A 12,530-nucleotide genomic window follows, 5' to 3' on the forward strand; every position below is an offset into this window, starting at 1 on the left:
AACAAATTTCTCCATGGAGCGGAGAATGTTTTTGGCCGTTTTAAAGCTAATTTCCTGCGATTCTATATATTCTGCCATGGAGCTGAGAGAAAATGTTGCAGTTTTAAAGCTAATTTCCTGCGATTCTATATATTCTGCCATGGAGCTGAGAGAAAATGTTGCAGTTTTAAAGCTAATTTCCTGCGATTCTATATATTCTGCCATGGAGCTGAGAGAAAATGTTGCAGTTTTAAAGCTAGTTTCCTGCAATTCTATGCATTTCACCATGGATAATGATGTGTTATTTTGTTCAAACATAATAACAAAAGAAATACTGCTAAATTCAATTGTTTTTGGAATTTTCAATTCTCACTGTCTAGCTTTTATTTTGGTGATTGTTAGTTCTCAAAGATTATATTAATAAAAAAATATAGATGTTCATTGACTTTTCTACATACTTTATATCTAGTTTAAGTTGAAGCTTAACGTGTTTTTCCACCCTGAAAATAAATTTACCCCAAAAAGAAAATGTCCCACCAAAGGATTACAAGGGGGAAAAAATCCTTGTTATCCTCTCATTTCACTGGGAACCACAGAGACCACAGTGATTCCTTCATCCTCCACTCCTCTCATCTCTGTGGGCCTCTGTATGATCTCCAGATCGGGGCAGTGTTGGTATTGGGGCTCTGGTGCTTCCCCCCAGGCGGATTGTGGCAGTTTGCAGAGGCTGCTGGGCTTGAAGGTGATGAGGGCAGTGTCATTGAAGATGTCCAGGAGTCGGGACGGGCATGGAAGGGGCCACTCCTCACACACACACACAGCCTGACACACACAGGGGGGGGGGGGGGGGGGGGGGGGGGGTTAAGGGTCAAATACCTCCATAGACAGTGGATCATATGTAGCTATACTGCATTTCTATTGTATATCTATTTTCTTATGACACTGTACTCAGTTTCAAAGGATACGTGTGCTATGTAGCTGTAGTCTCTCTGGAGTTCTCTCTGAATCATCCTGAAGGAAAGACAATTGTTAGAGGATCACACACACACACACACACACACACACACACACACACACACACACACACACACACACCTGTCCTGTATGCCTGCAAAGCTGTTTCCTATGATAGTCAGTAGAGGCAGTGCATCTCTACTCCAGTTCTTCCACAGCAGGTTGTTGTACAGAGCCTTCCCACAATGCATCAGGTAGAAAAGAGTTGGCCTCGACACTGCTCGCTTCCCCTCCTGATGACATCACACACATGAATACAATAGCATTTCATTAGTCCATCTGCAGAGACAAAAATTGTGTTCTGTATTTCTTCCACACACACCTCGTTCTCAGTCAGCACGTTGAGGCCAAGCTGTCTCAGTACCTCCATCTCCCCTGAGGAAAACACAGGGTCGTACACACTGCACCGCTCCATAGGGATCTAGACAGGAATACAGTATACATTACATACAGTATAGTATGGAATATAGGGTCGATTAAGGCAGCCCTCCACACCTCTCTGATTCAGAGGTGTTGGGTAAAATGCGGAAGACACATTTCAGTTGAATGCATTCAGTTGTACAACTGACTAGGTATCCCCCTTCCCACACTGCACTTCTTCATGGGAATCTAGAGTGGGACAGGAGGAATACAGTGAAGTGGTGTCTTTAGGCCGTGTCTTAGGTCTTGAGAGAGAGCGAGTACCTGTAGTGACTCCAGAATCAATAGCAGCATAGCTAGTTGGTAACGAGCTGTCACACAGCAAGAGAAGGAGCCCAGACCATAACACACACACTCCAGTGGGCCGCTAGGGGCCTCCCGGGCCCGGTCCCCACCCTCAGGTCCTGGGTCAGAGCCTGCTGCTGGGTCCCCTCCAACCTCTGGGGAGTCTGCCTTAGCCACAGCCGTCAGTCGATCTGAGAAAGGAAAGAACTCTATTACCATAGTGTTAACACTAATCCAATTCTTTCAGGTTTATTGTGTCGCTATTGGTAGAGGCTGGAAGTTATGGGACTGGCCAAATGGGACCGGATACAGAACAAGATCATCCATTAGAGTTCTGTTACGCACCTCTCCACTCAAACCAGAAGTCTGCACACCTCAGTTCAGCCCTACAATGGGAAAAATAAAGAAGCACAGTTATGTTTTTGTGTCAACTGCTGTGATTAGATAGGCCTACTGTCCACCTTTGTACAATACAGTACAGTGAATGACATATGGGAACAGTCAAGGATAATCCTTGATTTTAATAGCTTTGTTCTTCTTACATGGTTTCTGTGATCCTTTGTTTGGTCCTATCTGTGTCCACAGCGTCGGCGTGTCCAGGTTCATGACAGGCCGTGTGAGGAATCTTCCCTCTGCGGCCTGCTCCCTTCCGTCGCCGGGCCACCTGCCACTCCTCACCGCTGTTCGGCATCTGGAATAGTTCGCTTATCTACATCCACACAACAGCTCACCTAACCAACACAGGTATTAGACTCATGAATTTATGGTAATTATACTGTCACTAATTGTGTAATCGTAGGGAAAATGAATGAAACAAAAAGTTAGTAGCTAGTATTTCTGGCAACACAGGGGGGACTGTTTTGAAAGTGGCGCACGCAAACCCATTTTGCTTCCGGTGTAATATTTGTCAAGGGGAAGTACTTGGGGTTTCGTCTTCGTTGCAATGCTAGCTAGATAGCGGCACACATTGTCAATATATTTTTGCGTTCATCGATAGTTGCAACAACTGAGCAGTTCAGGTAAGTCATTAAGTTCAATGTACTTTCCTAGACATGTAAATCGAGCTGGTCCCTCCAACGACGCGTAGCCAGAGCAGGAAACCTGCTGTCCCATGACGACGTTAGACTAGCTAGAATTAATATATAACTAGCTAACACTATATAGATCTAAAATCAGCTTTATCAATGTCAACTTGTATATTCAGCATGCTAACAGGGTCATATCACTTCAGTTGTTTCGCCATAAAGCAAGCAAGTCCAGACAATAAATACCTAACGTTACTTTCTAAAAAGTGTAGTCCATAGACTGTACAGTGTATGCACTACCTACGTTTTAATCGTCCATATGAGGAAGTGACTGGGTAATTTCTGTTAACTATTCCTTAACGATGAAGGCTTGAATAACTGTTTTCTTCTCAGAGACCCAGCCATGTCTATGTCCCACCTGTACGGACGGCAGGGAGAGGAGGAGGATGAGGGGGTGGAGGTAGAGAAGTTTGAGGTGACAGAATGGGACCTGGCCAATGAGTTTAACCCGGAGCGTCGCAGACACAGACAGACCAAAGAGGAGGCCGTCTATGGCATCTGGGCAGAGAGGGGAGACTCCGACGATGAGAGACCCAGCTTCGGAGGGAAGAGGTAGGAGGCTGGTTCCTGTACACTCTCCACCTGATGAAATGCTGATGACTAAACTACACACACATTCAGAAAGAGGAGACGGTGGCAGAGATGGTTGTCACAATCTCATGGTCTTCATTGGGTCTGTGTCTACTCTTAATCGCAGGTCTAAGGACTACTCTGCCCCTGTGAGTTTTGTGAGTGCTGGGCTGCGCAAGTCTGCAGCAGAGGAGAAGCAACAGCAGCAGATAGATGGAGGGTCAGATGACTCTGACAATGACAACACTCCCCCTGCCCAACCCCCACCCCGCGACACTGCACCTAAGAAACTGCAGACGGTAGGTGTATGTGGTGTGTGTTTTATGGGACCTTGAAGGAGCATTAGGTTCTGTGAATCAAAGGTTCAACACAGAATCACATATTAATGACCAATATACAGAATTATTAGGAGGATTGATTTTGTCTTACTTGCATGGTTAACTCTGTCTTTCCCTCTTCTGTCTGATTTTTCCAGGGTGGTCTTTTCCGTGGCAATAGCCAGTCCCAGAGGACGGGGTTTGCGGCCGGTATCCGAGCTGGAGGAGACTTGGGCACTTGGGAGAAACACACCAAGGGGATTGGCCAGAAACTCCTCCAGAAGATGGGCTATGTACCAGGGAAAGGACTGGGGAAAAACGCCCAGGGTGGGTATGAGAGAGGGGAATTCTGCTAATTCTTCTGTTAAGGTTCAAATGTCCTCTTTTGAATGCTGCCTCTCTCCTCAGGTCTGACCTCTAAACCCTCTCTCCTAAGGTATTTTGAATCCCATCGAGGCAAAGCTTCGGAAGGGAAAGGGGGCGGTGGGCGCCTACGGCAACGAGAGAACCAAACAGTCACTACAGGACTTCCCTGTGGTTGACTCCGAGGAGGAGGAGGAGAAGGTAGCTCTCTCTTTCTGTTTCTCCCCATCCTCAACCACTTCTGTAGTCTGAGCACAGATCTGAAAGGGACTGGTTAGGTATAAACAATGCAGTGATGACCTTTCCACTATATTCCTCTCTCCTATTCGGTCCTTTTAGATTTGTGAGCACAACATCTGTACCTGGTTTAATGATGTATGCCTTTGCTCGCCTGAGGTAGAGTATCTCATGATAAGCTGTAGACAACTCTTGGTAGATAGTGTGTTCATATGTATTTTTTGTAGCTGTTTACATACCACCACAGGCTGGCACTAAGACCGCACTCAATGAGCTGTATTCCGCCACAAGCAAACAGGAAAACGCTCACCCAGAATCTGTGCTCCTCGATGTGGCCGGGGACTTTAATGCGACTTTAAATCGGTCTTACCAAATTTCTATCAGCATGTTAAATGTGCAACGAGAGGGGGAAAAACGCTAGATCACCTTTACTCCACACACAGAGACACATACAAAGCTCTCCCTCGCCCTCCATTTGGCAAATCTGACCATAATTCTATCCTCCTGATTCCTGCTTACAAGCAAAAATTTAAGCGGGAAGCAAAAGTGACTCGATCAAATAAAAAAGTGGTCAGATGATGTTAAGCTACAGGACTATTTTGCTAGCACAAACTGGAATATGTTCCCGGGATTCTTCCGATGACATTGAGGATTACACCACATCAATCACTGGCTTTATCAATAAGTACATGGAGGACGTCGTCCCCACAGTGACTGCTGCTTTCAAGGACCGGGACTCTAACCCGGAAGCTTATAAGAAATCCCGCTATGCCCTCCGAACCATCAAACAGGCAAAGCGTCAATACAGGACTTAGATCGAATCGTACTACACCGGCTCTGACGCTCGTCGGATGTGGCAGGGCTTGCAAACCATTACAGACTAGAAAGGGAAGCACAGCCAAGAGCTGCCCAGTGACAGGAGCCTACTAGACGAGCTAAACTACTTTATGCTCGCTTCGAGGCAAATAACACTGAAACATGCATGAGAGCACCAGCTGTTCTGGGAAGACTGTGATCACGCTCTCTGGACCCGATGTGAGTAAGACCTTTAAACAGGTCAAAATTCACAGGACCGCAGTGCCAGACGGATTACCAGGACATGTACTGCAAGCATGCGCTGACCAACTGACAAAGTGTCTCACTGACATTATCAACCTCTCCCTGTCTGACTCTGTAATACCAACATGTTTTAAGCAGACCACCATAGTCCCTGTGCCCAAAAACACTAAGGTAACCTGCCTAAATTACTACTGACCCGTAGCACTCATGTCTGTAGTCATGAAGTGCTTTGAAAGGCTGGTCATGGCTCACATCAACACCATTATCCCATAAACCCTAGACCCACTCCAATTTGCATAACGCCTTAACAGATCCACAGATGATGCAATCTCTATTGCATTCCACACTGCCCTTTCCCACCTGGACAAAAGGAACACCTATGTGAGAATGCTATTCATTGACTGCAGCTCAGCATTCAACACCATAGTGCCCTCAAAGCTCATCAATAACCTAAGGACCCTGGGACTAAATACCTCCCTCTGCAACTGGATCCTGGACTGCCTGACGGGCCGCCCCCAGGTGGTAAGGTTAAGTAACAACACATCCACCACGCTGATCCTCAACACAGGGGACCCTCAGGGGTGTGTGCTCAGTCTCCTGTACTCCCTGTTCACTCGTGACTGCACGGCCAGGCACGACTCCAACACCATCATTAAGTTTGCTGATGACACCACAGTGGTAGTCCTGATCACCGACAACGACGAGACAGCCTATAGGGAGGTGGTCAGAGACCTGGCTGTGTGGTGCCAGGACAAAACCTCTCCCTCAACGTGATCAAGACAGGAGATGGAGGAGATGATTGTGGACTACAGGAAAAAGAGGACCGAGCACGCCCCCATTCTCATTGACAGGGCTGTAGTGGAGAAGCTTGAGAGCTTCAAGTTCCTTGGTGTCTACATCACCAACAAACTATCATGGTCCAGGCACACAGACAGTTGTGAAGAGGGCATGACAAAACCTATTCCTACTCAGGAGACTGAACAAATTTGGCATGGGTCCTCAGATCCTAAAAAAGTTCTACAGCTGCACCATCGAGAGCATCCTGACGGGTTGCATCACTGCCTGGTATGGCAACTGCTCAGCCTCCGACCGCAAGGCACTACAGAGGGTAGTGCGTACGGCCCAGTATATAACTGGGGCAAAGCTTCCTGCCATCCAGGACCTCTATACCAGGCGGTGTCAGAGGAAGGCCCTAAAATTTGTCAGACTCCAGCCACCCTAGTCATAGACTGTTCTCTCTGCTACCGCACGGCAAGCGGTACTGGAGCGCGAAGTCTAGGTCCAAGAGGCTTCTAAACAGCTTCTACCCTCAAGCCATAAGACTCCTGAACATCTAATAAAATTGCTACCCAGACTATTTGCATTGCCCTCTCCCCCATTTTACAATGCTGCTACTCTGTATAGTCACTTCAATAACTCTACCTACATGTACATCGACTAACCGGTGCCCCCACACATTAACTCTGTACCGGTACCCCCCTGTATATAGTCTCGCTATTGTTATTTTACTGCTGCTCTTTAATGACTTATTTCTTATTCTTATTTGTACTGCATTGTTGGTTAGGGACTAGTAAGTAAGCGTTTCACTGTAACCTGTTGTATTCGGCGCATGTGACTAATAAAATTTGATTTAACATACCTTTATCCCCCTTTTTCTAGGAGTTCCAGAGGGAACTAGGTCAGTGGCGTAGGGACCCTACAGGTGGTGGAGGGAAGAAGAAACCAAAGTATTCCTACAGGACTGTAGAGGAGCTGAAGGCTAAAGGCAAGCTGGCTGGACGGACCACACAGACACCCGCTGGAGAACTGGCTCAGGTCAAGGTGGGGGACACTTGCGTGCACACACACACAGTTACACATTTAAGTATCCAGAAACTGATTTAAACGCTTAAATTTTATAATTTAAGAAGAAAAAAATGCTCCCCACCTCTCTCTAGGTGATAGATATGACAGGCAGGGAACAGAAGGTGTATTACAGCTACAGTCAGATGACTAACAAACTCAGTGTACCAGAGGAGGCTCCACTGAGCGTGGCCACACGTGAGCAGAAGACGTCTGGCTTTGCCCTGCCAGAGCTGGAACACAACCTGCAACTACTGATCGACCTGACGGAACAAGACATACTACAGGTAACCCCTAACCCCTAGGATACACAACTTTCTGCTTCTGAGACAACGCACCTCACCGATTTACTATAACACTATTTCCAGAGAGTTCAGAAACTCATATAAACTCACAATATATTCCCCTGTCTGTCTGTAGTCCTCACGGCGTCTGCAGCATGAGCGTGACGTGGTGGTGACTCTAAGCCACGAGAGCTCCGGTCTGCAGACGAGGCTCGGGACAGAACGGGATGCCATCCAGAGGCTAGAGGCAGTACTGCAGCTGGTGGATCGCTTTCAGAGCGGGGAGACTGCACCCGGGGTAGGACCCAGCCTGCAGGTACACATGTTTGTGCTCTCTCGGGGCAGGTCATTTTTCAAGATGGAGAATAACAATGGTCCCAGTATTGAACCTTGTGGTACAAACTTTTCTTTATTGTATTTTACTCCCCCTCTCTCTCTCTCTAGGAGTGTGCTGGTGTTTTTGAGACTCTACAGAGTGAGTTCTATGAGGAGTACAAGACTCTAGGTTTGGGAGATCTGGCTGCGGCTGTAGTACATCCACTACTCAGAGAGAAACTACGCACATGGGATCCTCTCAAGGTACACACACACTCCCTTGCGTGCTCCACCTTTTAGTTGTGGAAGCACCACCAAGTGCATGAAAACACTTGCATGTACTCCTAGTTCCCTCCACTCCTGCTGGAGTCCTGCTGTTTGTGCTGTTTGTCTGTAGGACAGTTCATATGGTCTGGAGGAGGTGGGTCAGTGGCGAGCCATCCTGGAGTCTAATCAGCTTCACCACGCCAACGCCCCTGAAGCACACATGGACCCCTACCACAGGTAAATCAATACCACTTCACACCTCAGAGGTGTGTGTCTGTGTGTGCACAGTGGGCAAGTGGGAAAAATACCAGAATGTCAAGCCTTATGCGAGTGAATATAACGTGTGTGTGTGTGTGTGTACAGGCTGCTGTGGGAGGTGTGGATCCCTGTGCTGCGAGTGTGTGTGTCGGGGTGGCAGCCTCGCATGGTAGGACCCATGGTGGACTGTGTGGAGGTCTGGGCCCCTCTGCTGCCCCTCTGGATACTAAATCACCTCCTGGAACAACTCCTCTTCCCCAGGCTGCAGAGAGAGGTAGAATCACACACGCATCAGCGCTATACCAGTGATACAAAGATGAAGTCTCGTGATGTGGTGCCAAGCTTTCTGTTAAGAAAGGAAGAAACATTTCACAACTGTAAAGTAGTAGTAGTTTGGTCTTGGTGGGGTAGCTCAAAGTGTCACTTTTTTCTACCCAGAACCATAAACATAATGAACACACTCTTTCTACCCCCACTAACCCCACCCCTTCTCTTTCATAGGTGGATAGCTGGAACCCCCTGACCGACACAGTGCCCATCCACTCCTGGCTCCACCCCTGGCTGCCTCTGCTCCAATCACGGCTGGAGCCTCTCTACCCGCCCATCCGCAGTAAACTGGCCAATGCGCTGCAGCGCTGGCATCCGAGTGACGGCTCCGCCCGCCTCATCCTCCAACCATGGAGAGACGTGTTCACGCCCGGTGCCTGGGAGGCCTTCATGGTCAAAAACATAATCCCTAAACTAGGTAAACATACACACACTTACCTTCAGTGGCCCCTGAAGCCAGCTGAATGACACTACGCTGACTGCGTCCCAAATGTCACCTTCTTCCCAAGATAGTGCACTACTTTTGACAAACTCTGGTCATAAGTAGTGCATTATAAAGGACATGGGGTGCCAAAATGGGGACGCAGACAAATATTACTGGATAGTAGAACAGTAGTTTCTTACTTCCTACTCTCCTTCCCTATAGCTCTGTGTCTGGGGGAGCTGGTAATAAATCCTCACCAGCAGCAGATGGAGCCGTTCAATTGGGTGTTGGACTGGGAGGGCATGCTGTCTCCCTCCAGCCTCGTATCACTGCTGGACAAACACTTCTTCTCCAAGTGGCTACAGGTATGTATGTTTGTGTGTGAGAGAGCACAGAGGTTGTGCTTAATGATAATTGACTCACTCCTGATTTGTTTACCTGTGCTGTTTTTTTTTTAGACCTAAATAGTCTGTAAATGTTCTTAACTATGCGGAGATAATTGATTTGTGTGTTTGTCTGTCTGTGTAGGTGCTGTGTTCGTGGCTCAGTAACAGTCCTAACTATGAGGAGATTACAAAGTGGTACCTGGGCTGGAAGTCCATATTCAGTGATGCTGTTCTGGCTCAGCCACTCGTTAAGGACAAGTTCAACGAAGCTCTGGACATCATGAACCGCGCTGTCTCCTCTGGCCTTGGTTCGTATTACACACACACACACAGTTCCAAACAACATATATTCAGTAGTTCTTCTCGACTGTATGTAATGAAACCTAAGATGACCTGGGGTACTAATGTAAGAAATAACACGTAAAAAAACAAAAAACTGCATAGTTTCCTAGGAACGCGAAGCGAGGCGGCCATCTCTGTCGGCGCCGGAAGTAATGATTTTGCCCGCTTTGAGGACAATACAGTGCCACTGACACGGCCTGCAACGAAAACATGCGGTCTCTCCTTCACTGCAGCCGAGGTGAGTAAGACATTTAAACGTGTTAACCCTCGCAAGGCTGCAGGCCCAGATGGCATCCCCAGCCGCGCCCTCAGAGCATGCGCAGACCAGCTGGCCGGTGTGTTTACGGACATATTCAATCAATCCCTATACCAGTCTGCTGTTCCCACATGCTTCAAGAGGGCCACCATTGTTCCTGTTCCCAAGAAAGCTAAGGTAACTGAGCTAAATGACTACCGCCCCGTAGCACTCACATCCGTCATCATGAAGTGCTTTGAGAGACTAGTCAAGGACCATATCACCTCCACCCTACCTGACACCCTAGACCCACTCCAATTTGCTTACCGCCCAAATAGGTCCACAGACGATGCAATCTCAACCACACTGCACACTGCCCTAACCCATCTGGACAAGAGGAATACCTATGTGAGAATGCTGTTCATCGACTACAGCTCGGCATTCAACACCATAGTACCCTCCAAGCTCGTCATCAAGCTCGAGACCCTGGGTCTCGACCCCGCCCTGTGCAACTGGGTACTGGACTTCCTGACGGGCCGCCCCCAGGTGGTGAGGGTAGGCAACAACATCTCCTCCCCGCTGATCCTCAACACTGGGGCCCCACAAGGTTGCGTTCTGAGCCCTCTCCTGTACTCCCTGTTCACCCACGACTGCGTGGCCACGCACGCCTCCAACTCAATCATCAAGTTTGCGGACGACACAACAGTGGTAGGCTTGATTACCAACAACGATGAGACGGCCTACAGGGAGGAGGTGAGGGCCCTCGGAGTGTGGTGTCAGGAAAACAACCTCACACTCAACGTCAACAAAACTAAGGAGATGATTGTGGACTTCAGGAAACAGCAGAGGGAACACCCCCCTATCCACATCGATGGAACAGTAGTGGAGAGGGTAGCAAGTTTTAAGTTCCTCGGCATACACATCACAGACAAACTGAATTGGTCCACTCACACAGACAGCATCGTGAAGAAGGCGCAGCAGCGCCTCTTCAACCTCAGGAGGCTGAAGAAATTCGGCTTGTCACCAAAAGCACTCACAAACTTCTACAGATGCACAATCGAGAGCATCCTGGCGGGCTGTATCACCGCCTGGTATGGCAACTGCACCGCCCTCAACCGTAAGGCTCTCCAGAGGGTAGTGAGGTCTGCACAACGCATCACCGGGGGCAAACTACCTGCCCTCCAGGACACCTACACCACCCGATGTCACAGGAAGGCCATAAAGATCATCAAGGACATCAACCACCCGAGCCACTGCCTGTTCACCCCGCTATCATCCAGAAGGCGAGGTCAGTACAGGTGCATCAAAGCTGGGACCGAGAGACTGAAAAACAGCTTCTATCTCAAGGCCATCAGACTGTTAAACAGCCACCACTAACACTGAGTGGCTGCTGCCAACACACTGACACTGACTCAACTCCAGCCACTTTAATAATGGGAATTGATGGGAAATGATGTAAATATATCACTAGCCACTTTAAACAATGCTACCTTATATAAATGTTACTTACCCTACATTATTCATCTCATACGCATACGTATATACTGTACTCTATATCATCGACGGTATCCTTATGTAATACATGTATCACTAGCCACTTTATACTATACTATGCCACTTTGTTTACATACTCATCTCATTTGTACATACTGTACCCGATACCATCTACTGTATCTTGCCTATGCTGCTCTGTACCATCACTCATTCATATATCCTTATGTACATATTCTTTATCCCCTTACACTGTGTATAAGACAGTAGTTTTGGAATTGTTAGTTAGATTACTTGTTATTACTGCATTGTCGGAACTAGAAGCACAAGCATTTCGCTACACTCGCATTAACATCTGCTAACCATGTGTATGTGACAAATAAAATTTGATTTGATTTGAACATGAATTGATCACCGACCTTTGGCATAGGTTAATATGATACACACGCACCCTTCTCTTTCTGCAGGTGGGGGGTACATGCAGCCTGGTGCCCGTGAGAACATAGCATACCTCACACACACAGAGCGTCGTAAAGACTTCCAGTACGAGGCTCTGCAGGAGCGCCGGGATGCTGAGAGCGTGGCGCAGCGAGGCATCGGTGCCAGCCTGCCCACCAACTTCAAAGACCTGATCCAGACCAAGGCTGAGGAGAACAACATTGTCTTCATGCCGCTGGTTGCCAAACGCCACGAGGGCAAACAGCTGTACACCTTTGGACGTATCGTCATCTACATAGACAGAGGAGTGGTCTTCGTACAGGGAGAGAAGACCTGGGTCCCTACGTCCCTACAGAGTCTCATAGATATGGCCAAGTGATAGAGGGAGTACATGGAGATGGCGATAAGGTGAAAGATGTGTAGAGGCAGCACGCTTGTCATTTGTTTGTAATAAGTTTGTTATTCAGCTGGTAATCACTGAAATATGTAATTGGAACCATGAATAAATGATTTGACTTTCTACATAAGTTATTTTTTGTTGTAGACTCACCGCTGCAAACCAAGAGTATTGCTTGTAGGAGTTTAAATTACT

At 47.7% G+C, this 12,530-nt stretch overlaps 2 protein-coding genes across 2 annotated transcripts; one reads left to right on the top strand and one right to left on the bottom strand.

Annotated features, from left to right (window-relative positions):
• Positions 1 to 166: 166 nt before the first annotated feature.
• LOC139410997 (SRR1 domain containing) lies at positions 167 to 2,562 on the bottom strand. The gene is made up of 7 exons (XM_071156761.1): positions 2,241 to 2,562; positions 2,044 to 2,084; positions 1,678 to 1,889; positions 1,316 to 1,414; positions 1,075 to 1,226; positions 945 to 990; positions 167 to 801 (listed from the first exon to the last, which is right to left on the bottom strand). Exons 1-7 carry the CDS (start codon positions 2,387 to 2,389, stop codon positions 547 to 549), a joined length of 954 nt encoding a protein of 317 aa, XP_071012862.1. The 5' UTR covers positions 2,390 to 2,562; the 3' UTR covers positions 167 to 546.
• A 29-nt stretch (positions 2,563 to 2,591) lies between these two features.
• On the top strand, positions 2,592 to 12,458 carry LOC139410996 (tuftelin interacting protein 11). The gene is made up of 15 exons (XM_071156759.1): positions 2,592 to 2,717; positions 3,117 to 3,335; positions 3,481 to 3,652; positions 3,829 to 3,997; positions 4,107 to 4,234; positions 6,989 to 7,150; positions 7,267 to 7,458; positions 7,592 to 7,771; positions 7,900 to 8,034; positions 8,168 to 8,274; positions 8,401 to 8,569; positions 8,797 to 9,040; positions 9,269 to 9,411; positions 9,575 to 9,740; positions 11,968 to 12,458. Exons 2-15 carry the CDS (start codon positions 3,127 to 3,129, stop codon positions 12,315 to 12,317), a joined length of 2,526 nt encoding a protein of 841 aa, XP_071012860.1. The 5' UTR covers positions 2,592 to 2,717; positions 3,117 to 3,126; the 3' UTR covers positions 12,318 to 12,458.
• The last annotated feature ends 72 nt before the right edge of the window (positions 12,459 to 12,530 follow it).

This window comes from Oncorhynchus clarkii, chromosome 6 (genome assembly GCF_045791955.1).
Source record: "Oncorhynchus clarkii lewisi isolate Uvic-CL-2024 chromosome 6, UVic_Ocla_1.0, whole genome shotgun sequence".
In the NCBI taxonomy this organism is placed as follows: Eukaryota; Metazoa; Chordata; class Actinopteri; order Salmoniformes; family Salmonidae; genus Oncorhynchus; species Oncorhynchus clarkii.

Bases quoted from the DNA above. Each gene is read 5' to 3' on its own strand.
- LOC139410996 (XM_071156759.1), top strand. From the start codon at position 3,127: ATGTCTATGTCCCACCTGTACGGACGGCAGGGAGAGGAGGAGGATGAG. The intron at 3,336-3,480 runs GTAGGAGGCTGG...TCTTAATCGCAG, and splicing joins CCCAGCTTCGGAGGGAAGAG to GTCTAAGGACTACTCTGCCC. The intron at 8,035-8,167 runs GTACACACACAC...GTTTGTCTGTAG, and splicing joins GCACATGGGATCCTCTCAAG to GACAGTTCATATGGTCTGGA.
- LOC139410997 (XM_071156761.1), bottom strand. From the start codon at position 2,389: ATGCCGAACAGCGGTGAGGAGTGGCAGGTGGCCCGGCGACGGAAGGGA. The intron at 1,890-2,043 runs GTGCGTAACAGA...TTCCTTTCTCAG, and splicing joins CTTCTGGTTTGAGTGGAGAG to ATCGACTGACGGCTGTGGCT. The intron at 1,415-1,677 runs GTACTCGCTCTC...ATTCCTGTCTAG, and splicing joins TGATTCTGGAGTCACTACAG to ATCCCTATGGAGCGGTGCAG.